Source organism: Chlorocebus sabaeus, chromosome 14, assembly GCF_047675955.1.
Source record: "Chlorocebus sabaeus isolate Y175 chromosome 14, mChlSab1.0.hap1, whole genome shotgun sequence".
In the NCBI taxonomy this organism is placed as follows: Eukaryota; Metazoa; Chordata; class Mammalia; order Primates; family Cercopithecidae; genus Chlorocebus; species Chlorocebus sabaeus.
Genome location: NC_132917.1, coordinates 63,656,514 through 63,674,104, shown reverse-complemented (window position 1 = coordinate 63,674,104; position 17,591 = coordinate 63,656,514). Strand labels below are relative to the sequence as shown.

General features: G+C 40.5%; 1 protein-coding gene across 2 annotated transcripts in view; it reads right to left on the bottom strand.

Moving 5' to 3' along the window:
- The window catches only part of UGP2 (UDP-glucose pyrophosphorylase 2), a 53,436-nt gene extending 48,245 nt beyond the window's left edge, over positions 1-5,191 (bottom strand). The window contains exon 1 of one of the 2 annotated variants that reach the window (XM_007970460.3): positions 5,082-5,191. Coding sequence is in view for 1 of the 2 variants with exons in the window: in XM_007970458.3 (XP_007968649.1) it covers positions 4,076-4,094 (19 nt within the window). In the remaining variant the exon portion in view is untranslated. Of the gene's footprint in view, positions 1-4,075; positions 4,435-5,081 lie in introns of those variants that run through there. The other variant, XM_007970458.3, reaches the window with a different exon arrangement.
- Between the last annotated feature and the right edge of the window lie 12,400 nt (positions 5,192-17,591).

The following is a 17,591-nucleotide window of genomic DNA, read 5'->3' as shown; positions in this document are numbered from 1 at the left end:
AGCAAAATTCCAAATGGCACCCACTGACAAACCTGACAAAAACCCACAGCTGCTGATGACCCCCGCCCCTGGTACCTTCAACTATGACAGGGAGCCTCCTTTCTCACTCAGCTAGGGAAAAGATTCATTTAAAATAACTGGGGCCCTGGAACAATCCCTGGGGTAAGGAAAACCAGAAGCAGAAGAAATGTCACAAGCCAGCAGAAGGTGACTCAACAGCAGAATAGCTAGGAATTCCTGTTGCAGATCCAGTAAAGAAAGGTCTTCCTAAGAGAAGGAATCTTAAGTGCCTGAGGGACAGAGACTTGGGGATGTGGCCAAAGAAACCTGAACCTTTTTTTGGCTAAGAAATATATACTAAGAACTCTCCTGCCTACCTAAATATTTTTATTAACTGAACATTTCCACCTAATAGTCTATGGTCAATGTGCTTGAGGATGGAGATACGCGGCTTTCCTGTAAAGCACAATGCCTAGATTTGGAGAAGGAGATACAAGCCAAGTAAAGCAACCATTCCATTACATTCAAAACAGGTGTACACAACACTTAGGTGTAATGCCCAGATCTGCTCAACTTCAGTGCCTACCATAAGGGATATATGCCAGAAATCCTAATACAGTATATTATACATAGTAAGAGCTCAAAAAAAAATGTGTTCACTGTATTCAAAAGAAAACTGTTACCAACTTGTATTCAAGTTAAGCGGTTATAAAAACTAAAACCAAATTCACATTGTCCAAACTTTACCTTGCCCCACCCCTGCATATTTTTTTTTTAACATAGTAACACCTAGGCCTGAACATGAAACCTGGAATAGGAAAATAAAGAACTGTCATACCTGCCTTTTTTTAGTTCTGTAGATGACATGTTATATTTCAGGTTATATTTCAGGTGGCAATGCTATTTGAAAGGCCACCATTATTTCAGGAAAGAAAAGTAAAGTTGACTGGCCACCTAATATGTGCCCAGCACATCCACAGAGTTCATCTCATTTCAGCTTCTCAATAACCCTGAGGCATAAGCATTACTGCCCAATTTTTATCTAAGAAGAAACTGAGGTTTGAAAGTTATGTGTCTAAGATCACCTGCTAGTAACAGTATTCAAATCTAAGTCTGTACCCTTCCATCTTTCTCAACATCTATGTAATCTAAGAAGTGTTATAAAAACTACAACCAAAAATGTAAGATAACCTACTAAACAGTACATGGAAAGTGCTAAGTGGGCTTCTCATTTGTCAACCACGACAAATTCATTTAGAATATCCACCACTTACAAAACACTGTATTTCTCCCAAGGATATAATATTATCTTTGCCCAATGGGAACTGACAGTCTAGCTGGAGAAACAGGCCATTTCCACAGTTGTTAATGTTAGAAGCAACAAAAGATGTCAGGAAGGACAAGGGTTTTAGACACATTCACATAAGAATTTCAGTGCTGGGCGCTAGCAGCTCATACCTGTAATCCCAGCACTTTGGGAGGCTGAGACTGGAAGATCACTTAAGGCCAGGAGTTTGAGACCAGTCTGAGAAACACAGGGAAAGCCCGTCTCTTTAAAAAAGGAGAAAAGTAACCAGGCATGGTGGTGTGCACCTGTAGTCCCAGCTACTCAGGGGGCTGAGGTGGGGGAGATCAAGGCTGCAGTGAGCTGTGATCACACCACTGCACTCCAGCCTGGGCAACAAAGTGAGACCCTGCCTCAAAAAAAAAAAAAAAATTCAGTGATTTATACAAGCTGCAAACTTTGGACAAGATACTCAATTTTCCTCACCTGTAAGGGCAGGCTAAAAATCTACATCTCAGGACTCTTAATAAAGCTTAATGAGAAAATTCATGAAAAAAATAGTTAGAAACCTAACATTTGTTAACTCCCCTGTGAAGGAGCATGAACTACTAAGTGTCAGTGATTGGAAATATCAATATTTTCTGCAGCAAAGATCAAAGAATTTGATTTGCTTAACAAAAATATCAAAACCAAAATTTCCAACCCTTATACCTGAAAGCTCTTTTGTGGAGACAGCTATGTCATTTGTCAATGAGGTTTATCATTTATAACAGCAGCAGAGTTAAACATGTAGAGGGCTCACACTGTACAAAATTTAAACAACGATAAACAGGAGCACATTCATGTCAAAAGATTTTGAGGAGGTGTCATATTTTTGTGCAAAACTGCCCATCTTAAAAGGAAAACTACCATTTAAAGTAAAAATGTATGGCAACCATAGGCTATGGCACATGCCTAAATCCCATCTATTCAGGAGGCTAAGGCAGGAGGACAGCTTGCGCCCAGGGGCTTGAAGCTGTAGTGCACTATGATTGCTTCTGTGAATACCCACTGTACTCCAGCGTGGACAACACAGTAAGACCTTGACAAAAAAAAAAGAAAAGAAAAGAAAGAAATAAAATTTTTTTCTTTTTTGCTGGCAACTAAATGCAATCTGGTATCTAGGATTGAATCATGGCAACGGTAATCTGAACAAAGTCTTTAGTTGACAGTAATGTACCTATGTTAATTTCTAAGCTTTGACAAATGTGCAACTTTTCTATAAATCCAGAAGTATTCCAAAATATAAAAAGTTTTTTTAAAAAAGTGGATGACAAAGTAATGACAAACATACACAGCAATTCTTACCACTTGATTTTGAATCTCCTGAGGACAGTTGGCCTTACAAAGCAAAGGCTGTGAAATCAGTCAATGCTTGCCAATTCTGCAACCTATTCTAAAGCATAACTCTACATGGAACATCTTGGGTTTAATAATATTTCTAACTTTTAAAGAGAAGTAACTTGTCCACTTTTACCTAGCATATTCTTGCAAAATACCGCCTTTATGGTAACTGAATATTGTTATTACAAAACCAGTACGTTTCTAACAGTTCTGCCTTTCTCTTCTTGAATAAGACATTTACTCAATCAGAACATAAGCATCTCTTACCACATATAAGGTATAACATGAATTTGGAAGTCTAATAACAAGTGACATTTCTGAGCTTAGTGCTAAAGACAAGCATAGTGTTCGATCTGTTTCGATAATAACACAGGCAGTCGAATTCTCTTTAATCTACCACACAAAATTTAAAGAAGACTCAATAAAGTGATATAGAACTCAGAAAGGCATTTTTATTCCCAGGGTCAAATGATGGCCATTACTGACACAACTTTTTTTTTTCCCCAAAAGTACACCTACATTTATCAGGAAGCACAGTGTTTGTGAACTTTACTAGCTGTGTGTTCATCAAGATGGCTGAAGCTTTCACACACTGGAGCCTACAAGTAAAGAGTCTACTTGCATACCAGAAGGCAAATCTCATGCTACAAACTGGTGTCAAAGGTTTATGGCAGCACCAATTTCAATGAGTGCACCGTACACACATGCATTCATACACACAATGTCATTGATAATCTCAGTTGTGGCATTCCCTAACCCTTTTTTAATACACATGTGGAATTTAGAGGACAGTTTTCAAATTTGAAAGAAACCTTAATCATCTTTTCATAGTTCAAAAAAGGAAAAAAATAAACACAGCAATGCAGCAAAGTCATTTCTCCAGCTGAAATGACCTCCAGCTTCTTCGGGCTACTCCCGGTTTCGCAATAAGTGAATCTGAGACGCAAACCACGTACACACAAACGGAGTAGAAGCGAACACTAAAGCTTCCCCACCAGTCCCAGCAAAACCCACCTGGCCTTTCCCAATCCTCCCGCTTCCCCAGCCCTTCCCGTCTGCGTGCACGCACAGGTACCTTGACACAGACCAGGAAAAGAGAACAAGATAAATCAGCAGCCAAAATCCTGTTTTATCACTTACAGCCACTATCCAGAAGAGCGACAGTACTACTAACCTGATTTCAGGGAGGCAAAACTAAACCCAGTAGGGTACAGGAGCATAAATTATATGTGTCTGGAACGTCAACCCAGCAGCTCAAGGCAGCTCAGATGACAATTCAACGAAAAGGGTTTCGCAAATGTTATCTCAAATGAGCATTTCCACTTCCAAACCACCCACCAACCTCTCCACTGTCAGTACCGAAATTCGGCTGAAGCAACTCGGGATATAAGCAGCAGCATTTCTTACCTTGTACAAATCTCGACATTTTAGGGGTTTAGTAAAATACTCCGGTTTGTTTTTTTTTTTTTTCTAGAGGAGTCACGCTATAGGGCAGGTCTCTCCTCCTCTCCCGCTTTAACAACCGACGTATTCTTTCTCCTCCTATATTTTACTACTTAAGGGAGTATTTATTAAAAGCCATTAAAACTGGCTCAAAAAAAAAAAAAAAGAAAAAGAAAGAAAAAGAAAGAGAAAGAAAAAGAAAAGAAAGAAACTCCTTCTCCAATTCCAAAAGATGGAAACTTGGTGCGACTGAGTCGACTTGGGAACTCCTAAGCTCCTGACACAAATGAGGGCCAGCTGGAGACTCCCGGAAAAGGTAAAACCACACGAACTTAAATTTCATCAATGAGAGAGGCGGACCTACAGCGGCTATTTCACCGCCCCCAAGTCCCCACGCCCTTCGGGGCTGGACTGCAGGAGGCACTGGCAGGCCGCGCCCCTAGCTGCCCCCTCCCCGCGCCGCCGTCCAGCCCCAAGCCGCTTCCCCCGAAAACCCCGGTTAACAGCGGCTCCCGCCCAAGCAGGGGTCGGGGAGGCGGGCGAGGCTGGCAAGCGGGGGCAGTGCAACCATTTTCACCAGCCATAAATATCCTGGGACTAGGAGGCGCTACCAATTCCACGCTCTGGCGGGCCGACCCGTCGGGGCCTCAGCTCCCCGCCTTCCCGCCTCGAGCAGTGAAACCCGGCCGCAGTTTTTCCTCGGGAGGGGCCGAAGGCTACGCTGCCCCTCCCCCGAGCGGACACTAAGGGGTAACCGGCTAGGGATAGACCCGTGCACCGGCGCGGGAGTCCCAAGGAAGGGCCCTGACCCTTCCCACATATTCTCGCCCCGCCTGCACTGCGCTCCTCAGAATCCCAAATTCCGCCTCTGAGACTACACAGCGGGCCAGCGAGAGGGGGGAAACACACCCATCCAGGGGGTCGCCGGAAGCCCAACCCCGCCCCTCCTCAAGCCGCCAGCGAGACCCACCTTCCTCTTCCTTTAGCAGCTGGGAAATTGGGGGCGTTTATGGCGCCCCGGGAAGAAGGCTCGCAGGCTGAGGGAAAGTCACCTCTGAGGCGCCCTTCTCTCTCTCCCTCTTCCCTCACACATGCACACCTTGAGCCCCTGGCTAACGGTCGCAGCCCAGCTGCTAAGCCCCCCTTGTCCACCCGTCAGCCGGCTCCCGACACCCAAAGCCCCCACTTTCGCCTAAACACCTCCCCTCCCCCTCCATTAGGAGCAGCCCCTTCAATGCGGAAATGTCCCTGCCGCACAGACCGACAGGCGCAGCCACCAGTCAGGAGCCGAGGCGGACGCAGGCGCTGGCCAATGAGATGTGCGGAGGTGGCAAGGGGCGGGGCGTTGCGGCAATTGAGAGCTCGTCGGAGTCGGGCAATGAGCAGTACCCTGGGATCCCGCGCTTGGAAGCGGCCCCTACGGCGGCGTTGCGGCCAGGGAAGCCTCGCCAGTATATCTCAGTAAGGGAGAGCACCTGAGCACTACTGGTTATTTTTCCAATCGGTAAAAATGTTCCCGCTGACTAGGGACTGAAGAAAGCTCTGCGGATAGAGCCGGAGCTCCCCACCGCAGCTGTCCCGAGGGAGCCCAGACGATTCTCAGGGGACGCTTGCTCCCCTCATCACATCTGGTTGGGGGAAAGTGAGGATGCGTTAGGGAGTAGGCAGTGGCCTGTGTGGGGCCAGCTAACAAAAGGAGGGTTTAGGCATTGAAGAAAGTGACAAGTGAAGGCTCCCTCACCGGAACCACCACCATCCCCATTGCCCCAGTTCCTAATCCTGTAGAGATTTCTGCTATAATAGGCATTTACTTTTCTATTCAGCATGGAACTGACTTAAGTTACTCGTCAAGAGATGCTTTTCTTTTGGTCGATTCTTGAAGTCCTCAAGGAAAGAGGATGTTACACGGAACTTGATACCAGCCTGGGGACTGTTACAGGGCCAGCCCACGGCTAGTCAAATCACACCTGGTATCACCAACCCCACCTGCACCTAAGACTCAGTGCGCCTGGCAGCGAGTGCATTTCAGACTTTACATTTCCACTTTAAGACTCAAATAGCCGGCATCAGGACCGATGAATTGCCAGGCCTTCTCTTAAGTGCCTCCAATAAACAAGTACAGTAATTACAGAAGAGTTTGAGGCTTTGGGCAACACTAATCAACCAAGGTAAAGTGAGAATTTTTTAATGACTCGTTGTCTAAACAAAGGAACTTTGATTTTTTGGTTCCACGTCTTCATATGGAAATGTTACTAGAACAACACAGAAAAGGCTAGTGAAATTTTGTTATACTAGAGAATGACAACCGTTGGTACTGTGTTTCTTACATGAAATCCAAAAAGATTACACTCGAAAACCTCTCGGCCATAAAACGAATTTTCCCCAAACAAAACCAAAGAAGTGTCTAAAATCCAGATGTCTACAGTTTAATAACAGCATTTGGAGACTGAAGATCTTAACAAAATCTCGGCATTCTTTGTTTACGGTACAAAAATTGTTCTAGCACTGAAAAAGCAGTCTTTACCAATAAGCATTAGTACCGAAATTAAATACTACCAAAAAGATTTGGGCCACATAGAGTTACCTAGCCTGCAAAAGATAAAGGACAATGAAGAGATTTATTTGTTGTTGTTTGTTTTGGTTTTGTTTTTGTTTTCGTTTTGAGACAGAGTCTTGCTCTGTTGCCCAGGCTGGAGTGCAATGGCGCAGTCTAGGCTCACTGCAGCCTCCACCTCCCTGGTTCAAGTGATTCTCCTGCTTCAGCCTCCGGAGTAGCTGGGACCGCAGGCTCGTGCCACCACACTTGGCTACCACCTGGCTAATTTGTGTATTTTTAGTAGAGACGGGGTTTTGCCATGTTGGCCAGGCTGGTCTCAAACCCCGCCCCCCACCCCACCCCACCCCACCCCCGACCTTGTGATCCGCCTGCCTCGGCCTCCCAAAGTGCTGAGATTACAGGCATTAGCCACCGCGCCTGGCGAGTTTTTAATTATACAAGGTTTATTATAAGAAAGGATGATCAGTTACTGTATTTTCTGCCTTCACAGAAGATTAAAGAGGAAATAGGTTTTAATTGCAGCAAGAGCATTTGTTATTACCTAAGAATGACATCTTGATTTATGAGTAATTAAATTTTGAGATATAGTACCAAAGGTTGTTGTACACTTGCTGCCTCAAGAACGCTCCAAAAAGTAACTAACTACCCATCTTCAGTGGTTACCCCTATAACTACTCAGTCACTAGTTCTTAGAGAAGTAGCACTCTGGAAGCCGAATTTCCAAATATTTCTAAACTACCTTATAAAATGAAATTTCTTTATACATCGGTATAAATTTAAATTTCTAACCCACAAACACTTTGTAAACGAGCTTCCCATTCTCTCAGAGCCACTAAGAACAACCTCACTTGACAAATCATGTGACAATAGGAAAGAACGAGGTGGAGTTCTTGATGGCCATGGAGCAAAGGCATGCTTAGAAAGCAGTTACCTATTTCCCTTTATGTATTTCAGTCATTGAAAAATTGCTTTCTCTGGGCAAGTGTGTGTATCTTTAATCCTTTTTTTCATAAGATACTACTCTGGAATATCCCTTGGAGGTGCATGATGTTGATAATCTGTATCATTAGAAATCTGTAACATCGGTAGATTTACAGATTTTACCTTTGCAGAAACTTGGGGTGGGGGGATCCAAAGAATGAAGATGGGGGCTGGTAAGAGTGTGTGCAGGGTTAAGGAGCTGGAGTGAAATGGATTGTGAATTAAAAAGAAAGCCTGGAAGCCAGTTTTTGTCTGGTTCCATATGCGACCATCCAAGGATGATACAAATTCTGCCTATAATTTCTTCCTTCTTTCTACTTTCCCATAGAAACTTGAGGAAACTCAGTTTGGTTTACCCAGTCCCATATCCTGAGATGTATAACAACTTCACCATATCTTTTTCCTTTGCTTTAGACAGGAACTTTCTATCAAGAACAAGGAAACCATGTCTGCGGTCCTATTTCTAAGCATCTTTTTTGGTGCCTTTTTAGATTTAGTGCTTGGCACGGTGTCTGGTACATAGCGAACATTCCATAAGTATATATTGAATGACCAGTTTAGTGCCACTAAATCATTTTAACTCACAATGTTGTATTCTACTCTCCACTCTGTTTTTTTTTTTTTTTTTCTTTGAGATAGAGTTTCACTCTGTCACCTAGGCTGGAGTGCAGTGGCGCGATATCGGCTCAATGCAGCCTCTGCCTCCTGAGTAGCTGGATTCTCCTGCCTCAGCCTCCCAAGTAGCCAGGATTATAAGTGCCCACCTGGCTAATGTTTGTATTTTTAGTAGAGACAGGGTTTCAGCGTGTTGGCCAGGCTGGTCTCGAACTGCTGACCTCAGGAAATCCTCCCGCCTTGGCCTCCCAAAGTGTGGGATTACAGTCTTAAGCCACAGGCCCGCGCCTACTCTCTTCTCTTTGAGAGCCATATAAAACATAAAAAGTTTATATTTAGAGATAAGGTTTTTTAAGTTTCAGTTATTTCCACCTAGGAGGTGAACCTGGGCCAAAGTATAAGAATAATAGCAGCAAATGTCCTGATGACTTTACAATAAGCTGTGCTAACTACCCATGAGCATTATCTAATAAGGAGTGGTTTAGGAATTGTTAAAGTATGAAATAAGTGTACAGATTATCAATGTGTGGTCTTTTATTTTTTTCTTGCCTGTCCTATCCTATCCTCTACATTCAAGAAAATAAAGCAGTGTAGTTTGAGTGAACATGTACCAGACATAAAAATTTCTGTGTCATGCCCAACGTGTTTAGCCAAGAGACCAGGCAACAGTTATCCACTGGACTGTTGCCCATACTCAATATTGGCTCCCGTCTGTACCCATCTAAATCCTAGGCCACCCACATGAGAGAGGAAAAAGGGGCTACTGTTACTCAGTCAGCAGTTGCCAGTTACTGACTACATCTAACAATAGGGTATTTCACTTGAGTAAAAAGGTAACCAAACAGGCTTAACTGGAAAAAGATATCAAATTATATCTATGAGATGGACTACTAATGAATGAGTTGTTTAAAAATGAATGGGTTTCCAAATACTTGAGGAAGAGAAAGACTTCATTCTTTCCTGTTGCCAACACCCTGTTGTTAATGAACCAGGAAGTTTGCTGAAACAAGTTGTGAATTTAAATTATGAAATATCCTTCCGTTTGTTCACAGTATGATTTTTAAGTTATATTTGAGAGTTATATAACTTTTACATCAGAACAGTAGCAGTTACTTCAAATAACTGAGATGCTTTTAAAAAAATGAAGTTAGTTCACATTATGGATTGTGAATTAATGGTTCGTAAACCAATCTTCTAAGTGATTTTAAAAGTCATTAGGCTCCCAAGCATGTTTAATCAAAACATGCATTATGTTGTTCATGTTTATCAATAATTCCCCTCTAGATTCTCCTTTGAAAGTTGAAGGAAGCAGGTCCTTACTATTTTGTTTTCTGTTTAGTCTGTTCTGCATGTTCCCCAGAGGAGAGTGTTGGTGAGAAATGGTGACACCCATGAGGTTGTTGTATTTCTGTCATGTGCAAAACTGTGTCTCCAAATCGTGCCCACCCCTTTGATTATAGAGGCAGTAGAGCCATTCCCTTTAGTGAATAGGCCCAGGAATAAACATAAATGAATATCCTATATTGTCTCAGGGTTTTTAACAAGCATAGATTGTAATGTGATTATAATTTGAAAAGATAAAAAAACTAATAAGAAATAAACCATCTTTTACCGAACTCATAAATAGAATAAATATTATTTTGGTTTACTGTAGTGATATATGTATAGATGATCAGGTTAGTTACTGACTTTGAAATCCTCATAGAGAAGAGCTGTGAAAGAGAAAAGCATTCAGTTTAATTCTATTTTTTCTCCCTCTTTCAACTATATTAAAGATTCCCTGTTGTACATTCCATCAAACGACTTTTGATGGTTTTCTGAACATCTCTGCCTCTGGTCTAGTTTATTAAATTTCCTGCCAGTGCCACCACTGGGAAGGGAAGGATAAAGAACTTCTGTTTCCTAACTTAGTCTCAGGGAATTTATTTTAAGCATTTCACACCCACCAACCTAACTAAATATTAAAAAGAATATTCTCAGCCGGGAGCAATGGCTCACACCTGTAATCCCAGCACTTTGGGAGGCCAAGGCTGGTGGATCATCTAAGGTCAGGAGTTTGAGAGCAGCCTGGCCAACATGCTGAAACCCAGTCTCTATTAAAACAGAAAAATTAGCCGGGCTTGGTGGCAGGCGCCTGTAATCCTAGCTACTTGGGAGGCTAAGGCACAAAAATCACTTGAACCTGGGAAGCAGAGGTTGCAGTGAGCCGAGTTCGTGCCACTGCACTCCAGCCTGGGCTACAGAACAAGACTTTGTCTCAAAAAATAAAAATAAAATACAGAGAAGATTCTCAGGACTGCTCTTTGCTCTTTGGGTGAAGATTAAATAATTGAGTAATTCTTGTCATTAAATGGATAATATGATTAGAGAATAAAAGGTAACTTTTTTCTCTCTAGAATGAAAAAGAGGAGGAATGTCATATTTAGAGAAAAAAACTACAGGAAAAATATGGCATGTTAATGTTAAGTTCTGGTGCCATTTTATTTTTTTAATTTAATTTAATTTAATTTAATTTAATTTAATTTTTTTTTTTTTTTAGATCACACAGCTACTATGTGACAGAACCAGGATCTGAACTGGGGCTATCTGACTCCAAAAACCCACAGGGAGGAAAATTTTCTCCCTTTGGTTTCTGGAGGTTGATTTGCTGCCCCTCTCCATAAAAACAGGAGGAGTGCAAATGGTCAGGCCTTTATCAGGGACAAGTAATCTCTTAATGACTGACGTTCTCTAGTAATACTGTCTTCTTCTTCTTTTTTTTTTTTTTTTAAGATGGAGTCTCACTCTGTCGCCCAGGCTGGAGTGAAGTGGTGCAATCTCGGCTCACTGCAACTTCCGCCTCCTAGGTTCAAGCAATTCTCCTGCCTCAGTCTCCCAAGTAGTTGGGATTACAGGGGCCTGCCACCTCACCTGGCTAATTTCTGTATTTTTTTGGTAGAGACAGGGTTTCACTATGTTGGCCAGGCTTGTCTCAAACTCCTTACCTCAAGTGATCTGCCCACCTTGGCCTCCCAAAGTGCCGGGATTACAAGTGTGAGCCACCACACCTGACTTCTGGCGCCATTTTAAATTGCACTTCAATTTTTTTTTTTTTTTTTTTTTAGTTTCAGTAAGAATACGCAGCTTAAAAAAAAAATCCAGATAGTACCAAAATGCCAGTAATGAATAGCGGTACTTTTTTCTATAAAGTACTTTAAAATAATGGTGAAGCTTTAATTTGTAAAACATGCATGCATTGTTGGATCAGTCAGACCAAAACTACTTTGGATGCCACAAAAAGGGCACTTCAGCTGCTCACAAAAAATATTCGATGTCTATGAAATCAGAGTTTCAGAGCCAGCGGAGCTGCACCATCCAGGACCTCCATCTTGGCTGCAATGTGCTGCGCACAGCCAAGGAGGTAGGTATTCCATTATCTGGACATCTACTTCAGGAACCAGCGGCTGAACATACCACTGTTCAGCTTGGATAAGAGGCCTTTGGAATTATTAGATGTTTTTCATCATCCACTCTCCCTGTAGAGATGCTGTTCCTCTTGGCCACCTTCCAGGAAGCTCTGGTAAATGCTGCTAGCAGCTGGAATGCAACCAGGCCAGGGGCTCCCAACTTGTGTGCCTCAGGTCTGAAAGGATCAATATCATGCTTCACAGCTTTAAGTCATTCAAAACATATAATTAGAAAATTCTGGTCTATATTACCTCTCTCACAACTGCTGAGCAGCATATTTAAAAGAAAAAATGAGAATTTGGAGCAGAGAGCAGTACTGGAAGAAAGACAGAGGCCATTCTCAATTATCAGTGACTTACAACAAGAGTTTGCAAAGAAAATGTTAGAGGTCAGCAACTTACTGAAGTTCTAGCTTTGCATGGATCTGTATAGCAACAAATTAAAAACAGACTATTTGAGTAATAGAAATAAATTTATTGAAGACTACTGTCTGAATTTGGAGCATCACAGACAGACTGAGAGACTTTCAACTGTTTGATATATAAGCCTTTGTAACATAGACCAGCCTGAGATGGAGACCAGATAAAGTCACAAATGGAGTAATAGGATAATGAAAGAAAAAAGAATACAGATAGACCTTTGCTTAAGCCATGTTAGGCTGAAGGTTTTACTAGTTTCCTAGTGAGAAGGAATAAAACAGTGCTAAAACCACATTGATAATTATTTGAAATTTGTGTGGTGTGTATGTGTGTATATGTGTGTGTGTGTGTGTGTATATATATATGTTGGCATACACTTACACATGTTCACATATTTGTTTATAATTTATATTCTTTCTTATTCTAAAAAGAATTTGAGGCCAAGCAAGGTGTATATATTCCTGATTAAGTTCATTGCTTAGTAAACTGACCATACTATAGTTCATTCTATAGTGGAAATTCACTTTAGTCATTCTCATCTAAAATTCTTTTTCTTGTCTTTAGATTGTCATGTTAAAGAACCTTTTATTATATTATTTTTTAAATGGCTTTTTCTCAACCCAGTGAACCCAAGTGATAACACTCTAGATTCTGGGTCTAGAAAGAGTTAGAAAGTAAGCAAAATTCCTCAACATTATGGGTGATATTCTAGATTATTCTAGGTATTCCTAGATATTCCTAGATATTCTAGGTATGCTATATATTACATGGCCAGTCTCTGAAACTGTAAACACTGAAGTCTCTTCAAAAGAATCTCCACAAAGTATGTACCATCACGTAAGGGTTGGTTGGTTGGTTTTAATTTATTGGTGTTTTTTCTGTTTTCGCATATTGGTGTCTAGGGAAGCAGAGGAGTACATTGGAAAAAGCAGAGTTTGGAAAATAGGTCTTGTTTTTTAATTTCAAATTGTGTTACTTAGAACCTGAGTAATCTTGGATAAATTACTTGGATAACCTTATGAACCTTAATTTCCTCACTTAAAGATGAGAATGACAACTAATAGCTTGTCTCGCCAGAGACAGAGACAGAGACAGAGTTATTACATAATATGATACAGAGGTTTTTTTTTTTTTTTTTTTTTTGAGATGGAGTCTCGCTCTGTCACCCAGGCTGGCATGCAGGGCACAGCCTCAGCTCACTGCAACCTCCATCTCCCAGGTTTAAGCGATTCTCCTGCCTCAGCCTCTCGAGTAGCTGGGATTACAGGCATCTGCCACCATGCCCGGCTAGTTTTTATATTTTTAGTAGAGACGGGGTTTCACTATGTTGGCCAGGCTGGTCTCGAACTCCTGACCTCAAGTGATCCTCCCACCTCAGCGTCCCAAAGTGCTGGGATTACAGGTGTGAGCCACTGTGCCTAGCCTGAGTTATTATAAGGATCTTCTCACTCTGTTAGCACAGAGTATAAGTTCAACTAATGATTATTCCCTGTGTTGCCCTGTCATAACATTAATCTCAAGTTATTGTTATTACTTGATTTACTATTATTACTTATTAAATATTTATTTCCCCTCCATAGACTATAAGCTCTTTAAGAGCAAGGACCATGTCTCTCTTGTATCCCCAGAGCATATCATAGTGCTTGACACATAATAGGCACTCAAAAGAAATTTGTTCAATGAATTATCAAATGAGATATTTATGAATGAATTTTAAAACTGTAGAGTACTGTATAGGTGTATATTAGAGTTTTCCCATTATTTCTATCGGAAACATGTTTTGAATGGCAAATAATCAACTTATAAATGTGCTTTTGTAACACAAAAGTGATCACTTCTAAGCAAGTCCTGCAGTAATAGATTGTTTGCAGAGATGGCCACAAGTCTTCCCATCCCTGTGCCCCTTGCTCTTTTGCAATGTGACTTTGTCACTCCTCCCATTAGGAGGTGGAATGTTTTCCCCTCCGACACCTGGAGTCTATGTTGGCCTGGTGATTTTCTTTGACCAATAGAATACAGCAGAAGTCATGTTATGTGACTTCTAAGCCTTAGCTGCAAGAAGCTTTTCAGTTTTCAACCTCATGCCTTGGAATACTGACCTGAGACTGCTGCATGAGGAAGGCCATTATTACCTGCTGGAAAATGACAAGCTACATGAAGTAGAGATGAGTTTTTCCAGTTGAGGCCCCCCTAGACCAAACAATTCAGACAAACAGACTGCCAGACGCGTTGTAGCCCATCTTAGGCTATCCAGCTCTCGTTAAACTGCCTAATGAGTCAAACTGGCCACATGAGTGAACTAGGTAAGAGTAGTAGAAGGATCACCCAGATAAGCTATATCCAGTGCAGTGTATTGATACATAGTAAAAGTTAATTGATGTCGTAATTGTAGTATCAAAGAAAACTCAAACCACTCAAACCACACTTAAATGAGTGGCTCTTCGCTTAGACCCAGAACTACTCTACATCTTTCCACAATGGGACTATGTTTTTCAGCCCATACATTTTTCACCTCTAAACTGTATTCTCCAAATCCTTCTGAGGAAGAGATCTCCTTTTATCACTTTCCTTGTCAAATCAATGCCCCCAAACTCAGAGATCTGATTTTCCTCTACAGTTCTGAAGATTCTTTAAATGGAAAAAGATTGATGTTAAAATCTATTTTTACACATGATTTAAATATATTGATTTGGATATTCGCTGTATATACACAAATATTCCATGCATTGTTTTAATAGTTTAAAAACATTTTAAACATTTAAAAACTATTTAAATGTTTAAAAACGAGGATATAATTCAAATATCACTAATATGGGGATTTAAATTATGTTAAATACATTTAGCATCAATATAAAAGGATAGTGTCACTCATTAAAAGATGTGGTGGCAGTGTGTATATTGACAAAGATATTCTTTATGTCTCAAGTGGAAAAAAGATCAGCCATATAATGACCTGAGGAGCAAGTACGCCATATAGAAAGTCAAGAACCCAGGCTCTGAAACAGAGCATTGTGTATTCTAGGAGAAAGAGACTGGAGTGAGGAAATGAAGAAGTGCAGAATGGCAAGAGGCAAGACATTAGTTTGGAGAGGCAAGAAATGAGTTTGGAGGGCTAGCTGTATATGTTTTAAATTTATCCTAAATGCAGTGTAAAGCAATCTAATCATTTTAAACAGAGAACTGACATGACCTGATTTACATTTTTAAGAGTTTAGAGATACATTTTGAAAGTGGAAATAACAGGAATTACTGATGGCTTAGATGAGGAGGGAGTTGTTAGGAGGAGGGAATGAAAAGGAAGAGTCAAGGGGAACAGTTAACCATAGGACCATTTTTTGAGTGGTAAAGCGTGAAGGAGATCCAGATTTAGAGAAAGAGATTCATTTTGGCCATTTTAATTTTGAAATGCCTAGGAGACGGACAAGACAGAGGTCAAGAAGATATTTAAAGATGTGAGTCTGAAACTCAGAAAAAAAAATCTAGCCAACTGATATAAATTTAGGAATTGTCAGCATATAGTTTTTAAACAATGAGAATGGATGAGAGCATATAGGGAGAAGACACAGAATAGAAAAGTGGGTATAAACTCCATCATTTAGAGGTCACACAGAGAAAGAAAAACTGAGAGAGAATGAAGAAGAATAGCCAATTATTTAAGAAAACAAGGATAATGTGTGCTATAGAGCCCAGAGAGGAGAGTATCAGATATGGCCAGTTATGAAAGTTCAGTTAACTGTGGAGAGAAAAAAGAGTCAGCCAAACAAAAGTTGTCAGTTACTCTTATAAGAGCAGTAGAGTGATAGGAAGATTAAAGTAGATTGAATTTTGTCATTTATTGGCAACATCGATTATTAGATGACTATTTTTAGATTATTCAAGCAGCAGTATCTTTATAGTTCCGAGAGAAAATTATTCTGAACCTAGAATTCTATAGACAAACAAAATATTTAGGGATGAGGATAAATTAAATACCTTCTCACCTTTTTTTGACTTTTTACCCATTTCAGGGGAAAAAAAATGCTTAAGGAAATGTTCTAGCAAAATAAGAAGAGAACTGAAGAGAGAACATGAGATCCCAGTAAGGAGATCTCAGTAATGGGGTTCCAGTAAAAATCTGTTGTAGGTGTGCAATAAAAAGATATTTAAGGACCACAAATATTTAGGCCGTCAAGATAATTGATAATAATAAGACAAGAAGCTGGAAGATTTCAGAGAATGGCTTTAAGAAAAAAGTACATTTACTTTATGAAATAGCATTATTAAAACCATAATCATCTTTATGATATGCTGATGATGCTTCTCGTCATCAAGACAGAAGAAATACAATTAAAATCTTTAGTAAAGGCAAAAAAATTATATGAGCCATGGCTTGAAGATGAACTAAAATGTGTCATTATTATGAGTAATCAATGGACATAATAAGAAAAGAAAATCCATTTGACATTGACACCTAGAACATTCTTCTTCAATAGGAGCAGATTAAATAACACAGTTTACATTTCTCTTCTCACACGTCCATTCTTGCCACTTGATTCTGCAGTGAATAAGACTTACAAAATTATAATGCTGAAAAAATCTTTAATTTTCAAAATAAAAGACAAAATTTAAGACACACTGCACAAGACAATTATTCTAACAGAGCAAATAATACAAATATCAACAATGTAAAAGTACTGGTGTAGCCCATGGTATTTGGGAAATGGAAGGAAGTGAAAGGATACGTATTTTTTTTTTTAATACCTTAAGTTCTAGGGTACATGTGCACAACGTGCAGGTTTGTCACGTATGTATACATACATGTGCCATGTTAGTGTGCTGCACCCATCAACTCGTCATTTACATTAGGTATATCTCCTCATGCTATCCCTCCCCACCCCCGCAAAGGGCCCGGTGTGTGATGATCCCCTTTCTGTGTCCAAGTGATCTCATTGTTCATTTCCCACCTATGAGTAAGAACATGCGGTATTTGGTTTTCTGTTCTTGCGATAGTTTGCTGAGAATGATGGTTTCCAGCTGCATCCATGTCCCTACAAAGGACACGAACTCATCCTTTTTCATGGCTGCATAGTATTCCATGGTGTATATGTGCCACATTTTCTTAATCCAGTCTGTCACTGATGGACATTTGGGTTGATTTCAAGTCTTTGCTATTGTGAATAGTGCCACAATAAACATATGTGTGTATGTGCCTTTATAGCAGCATGACTTATAATCCTTTGAGTATATCCCCAGTAATGGGATGGCTGGGTTGAATGGTATTTCTAGTTCTGGATCCTTGAGGAATCGCCACACTGTCTTCCACAATGGTTGAACTAGTTTACAGTTCCACCAACAGTGTAAAAGTGTTCCTATTTCTCCACATCCTCTCCAGCACCTGTTGTTTCCTGATTTTTTAATGATTGCCATTCTAACTGGTGTGAGATGGTATCTCATTGTGGTTTTGATTTGCATTTCTCTGATG